The sequence below is a fragment of the Ambystoma mexicanum genome, chromosome 6p (assembly GCF_040938575.1).
Source record: "Ambystoma mexicanum isolate Mex_15411 chromosome 6p, UKY_AmexF1_1, whole genome shotgun sequence".
In the NCBI taxonomy this organism is placed as follows: domain Eukaryota; kingdom Metazoa; phylum Chordata; class Amphibia; order Caudata; family Ambystomatidae; genus Ambystoma; species Ambystoma mexicanum.
The window spans coordinates 1,424,328,428-1,424,345,879 of NC_090935.1; the positions used below are offsets into that span (position 1 = coordinate 1,424,328,428).

Below are 17,452 nucleotides of genomic sequence, written 5' to 3' on the forward strand. Positions count from 1 at the left end.
GGACAGTACCTCTAATAGTGAAAACGAAATGCATGGCAGTCTTACGGCCAATAATGCACGTGTTTGGTGAATAAATACATCGAATGACTCTTGTTTCCTCTGGCACAGTTTTACTGGTATTCCTGGTATTTTGGCATTACTTGCACACTAAAGGAACAGCAGTGTGGGTTGCTTTTTCTAGTGGTCCCATGGTGTACTTTGAGGAGCCCTTCGATAAAGGGTCTGCATTAAAAAAAACATTGTTCATGGGCTCATTTTTGCTTCATGCCTTAAAGCTAAGGTATAATTCAACCTTCATTGGTGTCTCAGGCTCTGTTGTAGCGGACCCCCTGTCCCTCTTGGTTGTCTGGTTGTTTCCCTACTGTTTTAGATTGTAGTGGGTTTGTAACACTGCCCTTACATGCTGGTGCACTACTGTGTAAGAGCTGACTGCTTGAAGGAGAAACTCCCACCCTCTTGCACTTTGAGCATGGGTGATCATAATGGTGCAGCTACTCTGGGTCCTTCACAGCAGAAGGAAGTACTAGGTATCTTTGTTCCCATTTGGCATGTGCTTCGAGTTTCAGTTAATAACGTGACATGTAGTACACATCAAACCTAGTTTGATTCGGAGGCGCAGTCACTACTTTAGACCCAGTTCTGCAAAGCAGTATAGGGTCGATGGGATACTCCTGCTATGCCATTTAAACCAGAAAGATCCCCAACTTCAGAATTATATATGGGTCCCCTCCATGACTGGGCCTCTAACTGTACAAGTGTCTTTGACGTTCGTTTTTTTACTCCACACAGTAAAAATAGGCGCAGGTCGTTTTGGTGTGCTGTGGGGATATCTACCACTTGGTGTTCAGGTTTTGAACTGTAAGGAAAAGGTGTCTGGTGGATGAAGTAGTGGACGACTCCTGCGCGCACTGGCTTCCCGCTGACTGTATGAACTTGGATCACCTACTCCTCTTTGCCCAGTCGGTCAGAAAAACACAGCTTGTAACAGATCATCCACCCAGGGTTAAATGGTGCCTAGTTCACCTGGCTCAATCTTCAGGGGTATACTACCCCAGCACAATCTGTCCCTGAAGAAAACCTGGAAGACAAGCCTCAAAGTCTGTTAAGCTTAATATGGCTAATTTCTCTGCCAGTTTCCTCTTGCAGTGTTTACATTCCTTAATTCCTTTCAGCTGTAGTTTTCATCCTTATACCATAGTTTGATGGTGCATGCCTTGTGGTCCTTTCTAGGACATGGCTGCCTCCTTCACTGTTGGTTCTGGACCAAGGGAGTATGGCCACAACTAACGAGCTTCTGGTTGAGTGCTAGACTGCAGACGCACTAGTTTGAAAAGGCTATGCAGCAGTCTTTATTTTGACCAGAAGTCCTATCTTACTACTATTCTAATCAGTGGTTTGTGGTCCATCAGCAGCACTGTTTTACTTCTCAATGGTCTACATGGCCGTACTTCACTGATTGCAGGGTTCCTTTTGATGCACGGGTTGTTCTGCGTGACATTTTCATTCCTGTAATCTGCTTTTTCTGCAACGGTCCTTTGAGCATTTGATCCCACATGAATCTTTTATTGCCACCTCATGCCAGATTTGCAGCACATTATTGCATTTTTCTGGCCTTGCCCCCCCTGAGCAGGGTGCCCACAGGGAAGGTGTTGCAGCTGCTGGACACATGTTCTGCAGCATTGGTCTCATTGGCCTTGTCTCGCCATACCTGCTATTATGATGGATATCGGAGCAAGATCAGAGGGAGGGTTCTGGGGCAACCTTATTTTAGTGAACCCGGGAAAGATATTTTGTCTAACCAAGCTCAATAGGTGGCAGAGCAGTAAGGCTTAAATTTCAAGAGATGGGATGATGTAATGCTACAATGAGGCATATCCCTCAAATAAATACATTTGTGAAGATGCTCATTTATTAGGCCTTGACACGAAGCAAACTAAATTACAGGTATTTAGTACATGCCTTCACTGATGATCCCACTCAGCCAAACTTTGAAGTGATTCAAATACGCAACTTGCAGAGCTATGTAGTAAAGCAAGGGACAAGGATAAAGCCATGGGCATTAAATTCTAGGAAAAGCAATGGAAACTATTTTAGAAGGCCCCGAAATATCAAGTACTTGCCTGCTAAGGGAAGTAGCCCTAGTGCCTTTAATTACAAAGCCCAAAGGGTTTGTAGAGTCTAGATCCTTTAAAGTGAAACGTATCGAAGCGAATAATTGAGTGAAATGTTCCAGATATTAAAGGAGAAGTTTGGATTGGGGCTCACCTCCAATCCCAACACTCGAGGGGGTGGGGATGGGAATAATTTGCCAGAACTCCTGACTACCATTTAAGGGAGTGTTAAGGTGAGGACTTTCCATCCCCTCCTATCACAGGGTTGTGTGAAATCTCTCCTCACCTATTAACCCTAGGGTTTTCTGGGTCCACTTCCGATTGTGTTTGAGGTCCAAGGGGCTACTGGTGCAGTGTTTTTGGGATGCAGGCTTGGTTCCTGCTAGGTGGCTGTTCAGATGTTTGTTTTTCTGCAGCTGGATGAGTCACCAGGTGAAGCGTAACAAGTCCCACAACAGGCAGGACACCAAGGGAGCAGAGCCAAAGAACACATGTTAAGGCAGCAGGCTTAATGAACACCAAGTAACACCAAAAACCTGAACCCCCCCCCCCCCCCAATCCCTGATATGGGCCAACAAAATAAAGCATCGCACTGCAGAACTACATAGAAAAATTAACCTGATCTATCAACTAAACCTACAGAAAGTCTTGGGGTGACTGCCGACTAACCCTAGTAAACTCTCATTCTCTGCATACCCACAAGCCAACACTGAATAAAACGCATACCTTGGCTGCAAAAACAAACCACTGGAAACCAGACTCTTAACTGAACGTGCATGAGCCACCCATATACAACCTTGCACACATCGACCAACAAAGCAGTGACTTTTCCTACTGCACAACAAACCTCGTGCGCTTTCCTTTACAATCCCACTAACACATCCTTTTCAGATCCGCCAGAGTGCCTGGAGACAATGCATTATATAAACCACAGTAAACCTAACATGGCTATGACCAAAACCTCTCCAAGGCCTCCCTTCAAGCTGCATAGCAACTGCTGCTGCTGGGCCACAAGCTGGCAACCAGGTTCCAAGCCAATTCAGAATGGGTACCAATGCACAGCAGATGCCCTGGGTGGAGTGGTCCGACCCCAGGCTGGTTCTGAGACACTACTGAAACATGAATTTCCCACCAAGGGTTGAAGCACTGACTATGGCCTCATTGTGACTTGGTCTGCTGGCTCTTTGGCAGTCCTCTGGTCTTCAGCGGCCTGCAATTCTTTATAGTGGCCTTTGCTCCAAACTACGGTTCGAGGAATAGCTGCCACCTCCTCCTTTTACCCCAAATTTGAGGTTGCCCCAAAAGGATCTGCACTGTTAACTGGCATGGCTGTCCAAGCATTGGCAGCCTCTTGCCTCGCATCTGAGCAACACATACCTCTGGCTGGAGCGTAAATGGAGACTATAGTCCCCTGGAGAGGGCTTTACCTTGTGGGGCCGAAGGGCAAACAATGGGGCGTGGTTACTCCAAATGGCATTAAGCTTTAGTGCGCCCAAGGAAAGCGAAATGACAATAGGAAAATATCCACTGGCACCAGCCAGTCTTTTTTAACTCTAAGTTGGTTGACAAACAAGGCAATTAAGCCTTCCCTTTTGAAACTGGGTCATGGGGGGAGGGAATTGGAAGCTGGCTTCTCCTACCCCATGGGTGCACAACATACGGCCCGCGGGCCAGTTGCGGCCCGCCATGCCCTTTTGACCGGCCCGCGAGGCACAAAGACTTTCCCACCCTCCATTAGGAAAGTCTTTGTTGTCTTCCGGGCCGGTGAAAACACTGACCCTCATTGGCTCAGCACACACACGCATCACGTCGCTCCTACGATCCACGTAATGTGTGTGTGCTGCACCAATGGAGGGCCAGCACTACGGCTGGCGTGGTCCATAAGGCTTGATGCCGGAAGGCATTTCAGCCTTGGACCACGCCAGCCGTAGTAAGATTCCAGTGTTCCAGCTTATCTGTCTGTCGCTTACCTGCCTTCCAGCACGTCTCCGGTAAGTGGTCTGTGTTTGTATGTCGGGTTTGTTTTGCTTTGTTTGTGTGTGTATGTTGCGGGGGGGTGTTGGATGTGTTTGACTGTTTGTATTTGTATTTTGTGTGTGAGATGCGGGGGTGTCGGATGTGTATGAATGTTTTGATTTGAATGTTTTTTGTGTGCTGAGTTGGGGGGTGGGGGTTCGGGTCTGTATGGGTGCATGTTTGTGTGCTGAGTTGGGGGGGGGGGGTTGGTTGGGGGTGAGGGGGCCATGGGGTGGGGGTGAGGAGGCCATGGGGCATAGTGTTTGGTTGGGGGTGAGGGGGCCATGGGGCATAGTGTTTGGTTGGGGGTGAGGGGGGCATAGTGTTTGGTTGGGGGTGAGGGGGCCATGGGGCATAGTGTTTGGTTGGGGGTGAGGGACATGGGGCATAGTGTTTGGTTTGGGGTGAGGGGGCCATGGGGCATAGTGTTTGGTTGGGGGTGAGGGGGCCATGGGGCATAGTGTTTGGTTGGGGGTGAGGGGGCCATGGGGCATAGTGTTTGGTTGGGGGTGAGGGGGCCATGGGATATAGTGTTTGGTTGGGGGTGAGGGGGCCATGGGGCATAGTGTTTGGTTGGGGGGGAGGGGGCCATGGGGCATAGTGTTTGGTTGGGGGGGAGGGACATGGGGCATAGTGTTTGGTTGGGGGGGAGGGACATGGGGCATAGTGTTTGGTTGGGGGTGAGGGGGCCATGGGGCATAGTGTTTGGTTGGGGGTGAGGGGGCCATGGGGCATAGTGTTTGGTTGGGGTGAGGGGGCCATGGGGCATAGTGTTTGGTTGGGGGTGAGGGGGCCATGGGGTATAGTGTTTGGTTGGGGGTGAGGGGGCCATGGGGCATAGTGTATCTAGGGTGAATAAAATATATATAAGTTAATTAAACAGGCGAGATACAATAACTAAATAGAAATAAGTTAGAACAATGGAAAATGTGTAGTACAAAATGTAAGTTTGAAATGCAAATTAAAAATCGTTACCCCTCAAACATTTTTTTTCCATGTGTTTAGTACAAATTGGGGGTTTAAAAAGCCTCCTACCACGCCCCGCCTACCGCCCGCATTTACTTTTCGGCCCACTATAGCCCTCATGTAAGGTACTTTCGGCCCTCTGTCAAAATCAGTTGTGCACCCCTGTCCTACCCTATAACCACCCAGGTTTAAGTTACAGGGTCGGGCACTTGACTTTGATATTGTGCAATCCACACTGTAGGAATGTTTACATTTCCAGGCAATGTCAAGTATTTGTGGGATATCATGGCCACTTTCAGTGGCGTTTCATCAAATGAAGTTCAAACCGAACCAACCCCCGCCCCTCCATTGTACCTTTGAATTAAAATAGAAATTCTAAGTGACCAACATTGTCGTCATGGCTAATCATTTTTCAAAGTCCAGTCCTGTGTGATTGGCTAATGACCCTGTAAAATCGGTGATAAGGATTTAAGTTAAGAACATTTTACTCCCTATTCAAGTTGGGAGTAAAATGTTTTTTAGGTAGTGAAAAGGGAAGTCCAATTCACAATGTGGGTATTTAAGTATAATTACTGTAAAAGTTTTAGAAATGATTGTTGCACCATGTCATTCAGACACATTTAAAGATGCAGGTTTACGGGCAGTAAGCACAAAGAACTGCGTGACTTTAATATTTGGGTTGAAGATGTGCTTAACCCAGATGGCTGGGAACTTAGGGGGATCTTGGACGCCCATGAAATGAAGCTGTTGGCATCATCTCCCGCTCATCGCCAGGGTCACTGTCTCTATTTATTGAGACATAGAGGGGAGATGGTACACTTCATAGATAAAATTCCATAGTCATGGACAGATCATTGTCAATTTTTGAATTGGTATCACCCGAGAACTTTGGAGAAGCAGCACAACTTGTCAATTCCATAGGTCGAAAGATCTATTGAAGATGCCAGGGGAGGATTTGAAGCAAGCCATAGCTCAAATTAATGACTTGGCATGTGCAGAGATCATGGACAGGGTATATAACGGATACGCTCCTCTTCAGCAAAATAGAGCCAGGAAGATTACCAGCCTGAGGTTCTTGCAGGAACTTGCAGAAAAAAGGGGACATTTAAGAGTCTCCGAAAAAATATGGAGGAAAAAGCACACAGCAATCTAAAAATAGTCAAGAGCATCTCACGTTGGATGCCATTTTTAAGGCCAAACCTAATTCATGACGGAAAAGTTGATAGTTAATAGACCACAAACTATATGCAGTGGTCTGTTGGCAGACCCTAGGTGCACATCAATAGCCTCAGATCTCTCAAACTATTTTACAGATAAAATAGATTTGATACAAGTATAAATTGCCGAAAATCACCCTAATAGATCCCAGGACCACCCGGAGACAATAGAAGTCACTTGACTGGAAAAGTCAGGGATCCAGAAACCAGACGTGGCTAGGAAGGCAGAGTTGGAGAGAATGGAAGTCTCTAGCCATGACAGAGGCAGCTTTGCATACATGGAAGTTTCGGAGGTGATGGTTTGTTCCCTACTCTCAGAGTTGAAGGCTACCATTGATGTGCTTTATACTATTCCATATTGAGTAGCATCAGATATTGCTCAATTTGTTACAAAGTTTGTAAACAAATCCTTTATCAGGCACAATGCCACAATTTTTGAAGCATCTGTAGTCGCCCCACTGTTAAAGAAAACCAATTTAGATCCTAAGAATCTTCAAAATTATAGGCTAGTGGCAGGATTGCCGTGGCTGGCGAAGATTCTAGAAATTGTGACATCCCAGCTGCAAGAACACGTGGACCATGAATCTCCTGGATACGTTCGAATCCAGTTTTCGACCACGGTTCGGGACAGAAACCACGTTGACAGTATGGGATGACCTATTGAAGACAGATCAGGGGATATGTCCTTGCTGGTCATGTTGGACCTACCTGTCTGCCACATTCGATACAGTAAACCATGGGATCTTGAAACGATTGAAGTTCAGAACAAGCCCTTCAGTGGTTTGAGTCTTTCCTGTTCAAAAGAGAACAAAGGGTCTGACTTGGAGACTTCTCAGATTCCGTCTTACAAAAGTGTGGGGTCCCTCTGGGTTCTTCACTCACTTTTCAGCTTCTATGTAAACTGCTTATGGACATATTGTTATGTTACTTTGCATTTATATAGCGCCTTATATACCATTGGTATGGTCTGAAGGCTCTGGTAGGTTGAACGCCCTTGGGAACCGAAGTTTCAGGTCAGGTGCGTGTGAGCTCCGATATGTGCAGCTGATGTGATGTTCGTGTAATAGCTGTTTCTTAGCGGTAGGTGTTGTGGTTGAGAGGTCAAGAGTATGTGTTCATTCTGGCAGGATTTATCCAGACCGATTGTGGCTGCGTTGGGCCAGAGGTGAACACCTGGCGGGGGGGTGAGTAACCAGCAGTGTTTAGCTGGAGTGATGGGGAGTATGAGGCAGATGTTTGTATGAGAACAATTATACTGAATGGTGTCATAGTATCTGTTCTAGTTGAAAGGTGGTGTGAAGAAGAGTAAGCGTGGTGATGTGAAATGGTGGGTTACATGCTCATCAAACGTTCCATCCATTCCATGTAAGTCGCACAATTCGATGCATTCCAGTCTGTGCCACGCATTCCAGTCTCGTATTTCACCTGTACCAGCCACATACTTTGTTCGTCTGCATATGTCACCCGTTCTGTCCGCTCTAGGCACTCAGACTTGGCCTTGAGACAATGTGTAAACCGTCTCCCGGTGCCCTTATTGGGTGTGGCTGGAGAATACATTGATCAGTTGGTATAAGGTATTTGTTTAGATGTGCATGTACTTGGTGCGACACATTGTCTAGGAAGGCACATTATTTTAATACAGTGGTGTTACAAAGACAAAACCACATCAAGCGCTGCAAATGTCAAACTGTACATTTGCCTCCTTCCTGACAATTTTAGTCCCTGAGGTCCTTGAGTTTGGCTGTTGAGGATGGCTTGGTATTAGTGTTTGGGAAAGCTGGGAGAAGTGTCCACTAAATCAAATGAGTTAAAAGTAGGTATGAGCCAACGTTGGTTGGGGCATGCACATTAATTATCATAAAATTCCTTTTATGGCGGGGATTAGTCAACCAACCTCTAGCATGTAGTGTCAACAATGTGATCTAAATGTTTTTAGGAGAATGCTTGTATTCTGAGCAAATATATAATGATAGTTTATTTGAAATGTTTACTTAAGTACCACATTAATGGACAGTTTAGCCTCGTAGTGGGCTTTGTTCAGTCTTGCTGCTGGGTCCAGGTAGTGTTATGTTCTGCTGTAACCTGTGTATTACTGTTATTTCTCCAGCATGGGGTCTGGCATGGATTCACATGCTCATTCCCTGTCAGGCTGGGAATCCTCAGTAACAAAGTTTAGTTGCCAAACTGCCTTTCAATCACTGAGCTCTGGGTCATACTGCCTCCAGCCAGTGACTGCCTTCTACCTAAGCCCCTCTGGCAGCCATCTTCAGATTTTTACAGCACGTTAAAGTGTTGGGAGTCATGTGTTTCGCTTTGCTTATTTCTGCATTCACTTTTTGATAGTAACTTTCGGTCAACCACCCTTCCGAAACCTTATTTTTTTTTTTCTCCTGAAGGGCTGTTTTCAAGATTTCTTCGGGGGGGGGGGGGGAAGCTTCCAGAAGATTCTTCAGGCCTACACCGTATGGATCATGTCGGGCGAGGACAGTTGCTTGCAGAATGTGTACACGGACAAGCATTCCCAGTGTCTGTATTGCCTGCACCCGACACATAAGGGAAGATTGTGTGATATGATGCAGCTTCACGAAGTGCCAGATGAAGCTCGACGCCAATGGTTGGAGTCGTGGCGGCAGGCCAAGGCCTCTGCCTTGGGTGGTACCCAGGGGCATGCCTCTCCTGGATCCAGCAGACCGGAGTGGTCTTCCAAGTCCTTTGAGGGTGCCCCACCCATGGGGGCCCAACACAAGGCCACGAACCACAAGTCTGCTTCTGTCGGGCTCCCCATCTGCGAGAGTAAGCTACCGCAGGGAAGCTGAGGGACCAGGCAGGTTGTGGTGTCCGACCCACTCGCAACAAAGGCCAAGGTAGACCAGGCCCCACAGCCAGGAAGGCCAAACTGACCAGAGATCCAGCTGGCTCGGGTGCACCAGGCGAACGTTGCTCTTGAAGGCCGCAGGGGTGGACCCGGCCCCGGGTACTGACTACTGCTGGGGTGCCCCCCCCCCCCCCCAGGAGGGAGACGTTGAGAAAGCTCCTCAGGACCCGAAGGGGGTGGGTGCGGTGAAGGCCTCCAGGGAACAAACTTCTTTGGCTGATGGAATTGGCCCACTATGGGGGCAACAGTGACAACTGGGTTACCATCTATGGAGGCAACTAGGGGCTCCAGGACAAGGACCCCGAGCCTAGCGCCCCTACACACCACCTAAAGACCTTCACTGGACCTCCTTTCAACCTTCCATGCGCTGGTGTCTTGAGATGGAGGATGCCAGCGACCCCTCTGCCCACTCCTCCTGCAGTGCCAGTTCCGGCCACCCCATTGACACTGAGGTAACCGCCTGCCAAGAAGACTAGGCACCCACGCCTCCATGCCATAATCTCCCCCTCTCCCCAAGGGAGTCGACACAGCAACAGGTGACTGTGGGATGGGGACCTACTGTCAACTCCGCCCAGAGTCTCTACGCCAGACGAAGTAGGATCTTTCCATGCAATGATCGCCCGAGCATTGGAGCTTTCCCAATTCGCACTGGAAGAAAAGGAAGGCTTCTTATATCTGTGCCGGGAGCCGTAGAGGAAGACCATCCTTTCGGTCCCGCTCCTGGACTGTTTGGGATGAAGGGCTGGTCTGCTGAACAGCCCCAGCGAAGAGACCAGCTAGAGAAAAGGTACAGGGTACTGGACTCTGCACTCATGGTCTCAACTGTCGCTCGACTTGGTAGTCTCGGCAGCCGCCTGGAAGAATCTGTCTAGCTTGGCATACTCTTCTTCCCCTTTTGATGGCAAGGGGAAGACATTTCTTTCTATTGGTAGAAAGGTTATCTTCTCTGCGGCGACAGTCAAGGCTGTCGACGCCCTTGTGGCCAGATATGACAGGAACTGTGAGTTGGCTCTGCTACTGGCTGGAATTCTCCCCAATAAGTGGGTAGAGGCTTTGGGGATCCTTCAAGAAGGCGAGATGACATCATACCACACCATCAGTAATCAGACACAGGTTTCCGCCAGATGGGTACCTGAATCTGTCTTAGCCGTCGTGGCTGGCTCAAGTCCAACTTTAGACTGGTCCAGATAAGGGTTTTTGGACATGCCCTTTTACTGGGTCTTTTGGACATGCCCTTTGACTGGGACAACCTGTTCAGGAAGGCTGTGGATGAATCTCCAGGCCATCAAGATGGGCACTCGCAGCACGTGCCCTTGGCACTCTACAGCAATGACTACCAAGGAGGGATCTGCTCTTTGAAGGGTTTTGACGGGGGCTCGTCCTCCCACTCCTCGACCCAGAAATCAAACGGTCGCTCTAAGGCCTTCAGGGTTGGACGCTGTCATCTGGGACCGTAAAGCAACTCGTTGACCGCCAAGCAATATTGAACTGGCCAGGACATCAGGCCCCCACCTGTGCACCACCATTGGGAGGCCGCTAGTGAACTTCATTGGCATGTGAGACAATCTCCACCAACAGATGGATGCCTACACTCGCCCACACCTTGTTTTGTCGATCCGTGCAGGAAAACCACAGCCCTAAGCTGCTGCTTGGCCATGTTACAAAAAGGGGCAATAGAGCTGGTTCCACAGTGACTCCAGGGCTCGGAAAGGTGCTTTCTTGTAAGCAAGAAGACTGGGGGCTGGAGGCCCATTCTCTACCTTCGACGGCTCAATTACATAACATCCCAGAAGTTCAGGATGGCCACGCTGCAGCACTTGTTTGGTTGTTGGATCTGGAGGACACTTGTATGTCCCCATACACAAAGGACACTAGGTTTCTGCGCTTCGTCATTCAAAAGAAGCATTAGTACAAGGCACTTCCCTTCGGGCTGAATCGGTGACCATAGTCTGCGTGAAGTGCTTGGCGCTGGTGGCGGCCCATCTACGACTGAAAGGATCCAAGTTTACCACTACCTGGACTGGGTCATCTGGGCCAGATCAAGAGACATTGCTGTCAACCACATGGCACGGACCATATGCCTGCTGGCAGATCTGTGGTTATCAGTGAATTATTTACTGCTTAACTCCATTGCAGAAGGCTGTTACTGGGATCCAGGTTTAACGCTGTCCTGCCTGCCCTGAGGACAGGATATTGGCCATCTTGGGCAAGGTGCAACAGCTGTTGGCACTGAAGATTGTCACAGTGAGGACAATCCAGTCTGCTTGGCATGTCATGCATATACTTCAGCACTGCAGGTTGCGGATGCAGCTGCTGCAGGAGTTCTTCGATGCCCATTGGGTCCAGGTGTCTGGAAGCTTCCAGGACAGGATCACACTCGACTAGGAGTTCCGCCGAGCGATCAGATGGTGTGATGTAAGCTCCAATATCGCTGGAGGCAGATTTCCAGAGCCCCCCTGTACCAGGAGATGGTCACGGCGGATCCTTCTCTAGAAGGATGGGGAGCCCACACTGGACGTCTTCACACCAGAGGCCTGTGGCTGCTAGAAGAAAAAAACACTACACATCATCATACAGGAACTATGGGCAGTGTTTTGGACCCTCAAGTCGTTTCTGCCGTCTTAAGGGCAAAGTGGTGAGGGGCTTAACGGACAATACCACCAGTGTTGGTGCAGGACTTGTGGAACTGGGCTGACGCCCAGGGGATGTCCCCCTTTCCATTCAAATCTCAGCTTTTTGTGAACTTTGGTCCTGTGAACCGTGGGAAGGCCCTGTCAAGGCTTCCAGGTGGCTCTAGCATCACTCGCTGTCACCAGCTGGTAAACCGACTGTTGCCTGGCCATCCGAGAGCCCATTCTACCGAGCGATCACTGCTACTATGGTGTTCCTGTCTGGTGTGCCCCTGCTGGACAATTGCAGGGGTGCTACGTGGAGGTTGATTCACACCTTCACAATAGTCTACATTGACTGGGATTCCATGGTGGAGTCCAGAGTCGGCTAAGCACTGCTGTGCAACCTGTTAGCTTGTAGGTGAGCCTAGTGAGGAGGTAAAATTGCTTCTGTTGAGCCTTGCCATGTATACTGCTGTGTATTCTTTATTCATGAGCATGTGAATCATGCCAGACCCCATGTTGGAGAAGGAACAAGTTAACCTGTAACCTTTGCTTTCCAACATGAATTCACATGCAAACCCACCAGTCTGCCACTCTACAGCTCTTCTCTTGGTCCTACTGCCACTTTACTACCAAGTCTGAAGATGGCTGTCAGAGGAGCGTAGGTAGAGGGTAGTCATTGGCTGGGGGCAGTATCAAACCTCAGTGATTGGTGTAGAGGAGAAAGACTATTGGAAACTTTTTTTACTGACTATTCCTAGCCTGACAGAATGCCAGACCCATGCTGGAGAAAAGTTACAGGTGAGTACTTGTGCCGTTCCATCTGCCTCGTGGTAGTGTTTGGCTTTCATAGCATTTCTGGGGAATGATTAACACCAGGGTCAGTCGCTTCTCCAAGCAACGAATTGGTGGTAGATCTTTCCTCAGCTGGGTCCTCCCTCTGGAACAGTCTGCATGCCTCTAACTCTGGTTCCGGAAGCACCTCAAAACCTTCCTCTTTGCTCCCTACCCCCCTGCTGAATTTCTGGCTGAAACTGTACTAGTTACCTGGCCACCCTCTGATCTCGGGCCCAGGTCCACTGCCAGTTTACACACTTGCACTGCCTCCCTGGCAACCCCTCCTGCACTTGGACTGTTTTCTGTATCTTTACAGTCCACCCCCCCCCCCCAACCAGCATTGACACCTCCCGGTGTCTGCACTTACCCTTGCTGGCCCTTATTTTTTCTACTAACCCTTGTACTGCACTGCCCCCTTCCCACCTCCCACTCCACTTTTCCTTTACCCCTTCCCCTGCACGATCTGAATGACACTCCGCCTAGTAGGATCGCTGTCTGACTTACCTCTGTTCCCCCCCCCTTGCTGCGTCGCGCCTTAAAACATCGGTGCGTTATAATGCCATATCATATCCATAAATCATTATGATAAGGAGGCTTTACAATGTTTCAATAAATCTGTCAACTTAGTTTGCAATGGTTAGGGTGGGTGTATATTCTGTACACTAGCTTGATTCCATTACTCCATCCTTAATGTGCAATACTTTTTTTCTTTTTAGATAGAAAACATTGAACTGCCAATGGACACAAAGACTAATGAAAGGAGGGGCTTTTGCTTCATTACCTATGCAGATGAAGATCCAGTGAAGAGGTTATTGGAGAGCAGGTATCACCAGATTGGATCCGGAAAGGTATGTGTACAATGACTGACGATGTGTAGCTACTATTATCTGGTTTTGTTTTTCTAAATTTGTATTGTTTTTCTTTAGTGTGAGATTAAAGTCGCACAACCCAAAGAGGTGTATAAGCAGCAGCAGCAGCAACAGAAAGGTGGAGGAAGAGTTGCAGTTGCAGGACGTGGTGGTAGCAGAGGCCGTGGTAGAGGTAATTGAGATGTGCATGATCACTAAGATCTTACTACAGCCAAATCCATGTAAAACTGCCAATTGCAGACTTATAATCTTGGCTTTTGACTAAAGATGACCTAGTTTCTGGAAAGATGCAGGCTTTCTGTGAAGTTAATTGGCTCTTGGGCTGCATGTTTGTATGTTTCCAGGGTTGGGGGTAGGGGGCACATGGCGGTAAGTATTTGGCATCGTTGCCATTAAGTTCTGTTAATGATATCCTCATGTATGCCGGAGTGATGAGGCACAACTTGGGCTGCATGTGTCAACTATTGAAATGAAGATTTTAAACACATGTTTTTGCCTTTTAGGTCAAAGCCAAAGTTGGACTCCAGGCTACAATAACTATTATGAGCAGGGTTATGGAAGCTACAACAGTAGTACTTACAGTGCTGATCAAACCTACAGTGGCTATGGTGGCTACGATTACACAAGCTATCCATATACAAGTTATGGATATGGACAAGGATATGCAGACTACAGTGGTAGGTCAATCCTGCTTCTGGGAATTCAGCTCTGCACTCAGTTACACTCTTATTCTAAGGCCAAAAAGTCTAGCTGTTTGTGAACGCAATGCTACTTGCTTGATGTGAGCTATAACCATTACTCATCGGAGTGCAGGGCATGCATGTAAATTGCTGGTTTCACTCTTGATTAGGACATGTATCCTGGGGTAACAATTGATTTGTGTAAATGTTTTTATAGCGCTATCCCAGTAGTTTATTGTAAAGCTGGCCCACTCAGCAGTTGGTTTCTACAGTTATTTTATGGCTCGACTTTGCTGCTTGTGGAGTTCACGCATTGGGAGAATTGACTTTAGGACTCGTAGCAATGACGCGTTGTACTTCTCAAGCCTTAACAGATGTATGAGTCAATCAACAAATTACTTTTGCCCTATACATTACCCATTCTGAAGACCCTTGAAAGGGATGCTGCTTTGATAATTAAAGGAATAGTGCGCTCATATTTTGAATGGAAGTTCCTATGTAAACACTTTGAGAAAACGATGCTCAAATTGTTCACATGGGAGCATCCATTTTGTGATTTCAGGCAGTCGCCTCAGATCTGCCTTTGCGGCACTAAACGAGCAGCAAAAGCCCCCTACTGGGAGCTTTTGCTTACTGCAGCCAGAGCAGAGCTGAGGAGGCTGCCTTCACTTTCATTTTACCTTTTCTGTGCTCCCCAAGCCCAGGGAAGCACAAAACGTAAAATGAAGACACAAAGCCGAGGCGCGGCAATTAAAAATATAACATTGTATTTGTGATTGCTGTGGTTGGAAAACCACACAACGTTTTTGTTCTGGCAGCTTTCACGTGGAGTCTCCTGGGCTCCCCAACCCTGAGGGAGTCCAGGAGACTCCAAGCAAAAGCTGCTGCATTCAGAATAGTTTTTGAATTTGTAAATACTGCAGCATTTACAAATCCAAAAACGTATTTCTCACTGCACCAGCTTTCACTTGGAGTCTCCTGGACTTCTTCAGGTTTGGGGATCCCAGGAGACCACGTGAAAGCCTGGGGGACAAAGTGATAGCCACGGCAGGCAGAAATGCAATGCGGTTGTATTTCAAAAACGCAGTTTCTCAGGCTCCTTCAGCTCGAAGGAGCACGAGAAACTTAAAAACCGCAGCGTTTTTAAACACAACAATGTTGTATCTGTTTGCGGTAGCGCAAACATAAATACAACATTTTAAAAGCTGCAGTTTTATTTCTGTTTTCTGGGCTCCTCCAGCTAGTGCTCATTTAAAAAAAAAAGAAATTGGCACTTACTGAGATGCATCTTTACTACCTGCAGTCTCTGATCTCCGTCGTACGAGTCGGCACCAATGAAGCAAAAGCCACGCAGTGGTAGCTTGTTTACTACAGCTGGCTGGCTTTTGCTTCAATAGTGCCGCAAAGGCAGGCACAGACGGCATCCATTTCACAAAATGGATGCCCCCTAGTGCTTCCCATTTAAAGTTTGAGCTTCAGTTGCTCAATATTTTATATAGGGGCTTTCAAATTTTTTTTAATTTAGATCCTCCTTTTATTATTGGCCAATATTTCTGAGCACACCATTCCTTTAACCTTTTCGTCTGATGCAGCAGTTTTGATCTGTCAAACGTGCAGTTTAATCATTTAGTAGTGTATGGTTCCTTAACCTGTGATTTCAAGCATGCAATATACTTTAACCCAATTGCATAAAAATATTAGAACTCTTCCTGCTGCACTTGATTGGCAGATTGCAGTAGTGACCTTTCACTCCAGGGGATTTTCACACTCCTGGGGATTTTCACTACAAGAGCCATTGAAAATTGTTTAGGAGGTAGTACTATGTACGTTTGTTTAGTCATGTTGGAAGTGCTTGGTGACAACCAATTGCTTGTCTTGGCATGGACAGTATTAACCATGTAGGTATATTGAAACTGGAAGCACCTGTACTCATGAAGTACATTCTTTGCATTGAAGAGAACTCCTTTCAATGTATACTTTGACTTGCATATGGTCTACTTGGTTTTCCGCCTGCAATAATGCAGCCATTAACCCAATCCTGTGCTACACCAGTCCCCCATGGTTCACTTTTATGCATTCCGATCATTCAGCGGGAATAGCTTCTCATTAGTGTAACATCACTTGAATATATAGAGAATTATTTTAGGCTCCAACTGTCATCTGAAATTACACTGCCAAATGTAGTTTGATATTTCTATGTACTGCACATGAGGAATACATAAGCTTTAGTGTCAGTTTCTGGTCTGGCCATGTATTTTTTTTTACTTCCCAATCCTTGAATCTGAAAACCCATTCAATTGATCCAGCATGATTACCCAAGACAAGCATGGGAATTGGGTGCAGGAATCCAATGTCTTTAAAGCACTGCAGGGTCAACACAAGAACTACCAAGCAATTTGAGATGTAAGCCCACCATATCAGTAGGGTTTTCCACATCTGTAAATTGATGTCCCTGCAAAAGATACTGACTTCTCTAAGGGTGTGTTCCCCCACCCCCAAATGGTCCTCTGAGGACTCCCTAAAGGTCACTTCCCAAGTCTGAACCACACCTTTATCCAATAACTCGTTTGCCATTACAGCATGAAGGTATTTTGAAGTAAGAAGGTTCTCCAGTATGGGGTGTGGCATGGATGCACATGCTCATGAATATTCCTCTTCAGGTTGGGAATCCTCGGTAAAAACTGTTTCAGTTAGACTGTATTTATCCTCTAAAGCAATCGCTGAGCACTGGATCATACTGCCCGAGCCAATGACTGCCATCTCCCTAAACCCCGCTGTCGGTCACCACGGAAGCGGGTCCCACGATGGGCAGGCTAATCTTGCTCCTCCTCTAAGAGTAAATAGGCAAAGCTGCAGGAAAAGTTGACCACAATTATAAACTCCACTGCATACTGGATAGCCCAGTGATTTCATTTTAAAGGTGGTCTCCAAGTGAAATAGTCAAGGAACACACTTGGACATCTGTACTTATGGGCCAGTCACAGAAAACTAAAATTGGATGCATATAAAATTGGTGGTGAAGGGCAAAATACATACCAACACCTGAAAAGGAAGGTACAGATTAGGACGGAGTCCAGATTCAATCCTAACTTCAGAAGTCATCCATGGCTTTGTGCCCAACAGTTCAGTAAAGTTGCAGTTTGTGAAGCTGGAAAAAATGAAGGTAGGGTCTGCAATCTAGTGAACAGGTCAAGGCAAACTAGCTAACAAACATGTTCCCAACTTTGAGTGCTTCTGTGAACAAGCAATGGAAAGCAAAGTGTTATCAG

At 47.2% G+C, this 17,452-nt stretch overlaps 1 protein-coding gene across 2 annotated transcripts in view; it reads left to right on the top strand.

The window, feature by feature from the left end:
• The window catches only part of HNRNPDL (heterogeneous nuclear ribonucleoprotein D like), a 38,267-nt gene that overhangs the window by 12,338 nt on the left and 8,477 nt on the right, over window positions 1–17,452 (top strand). For both annotated transcript variants that reach the window (XR_011280393.1, XM_069626150.1), the window contains exons 4-6: window positions 13,351–13,482; window positions 13,561–13,675; window positions 14,007–14,180. Coding sequence is in view for 1 of the 2 variants with exons in the window: in XM_069626150.1 (XP_069482251.1) it covers window positions 13,351–13,482; window positions 13,561–13,675; window positions 14,007–14,180 (421 nt within the window). In the remaining variant the exon portion in view is untranslated. The remainder of the gene's footprint in view (window positions 1–13,350; window positions 13,483–13,560; window positions 13,676–14,006; window positions 14,181–17,452) is intronic.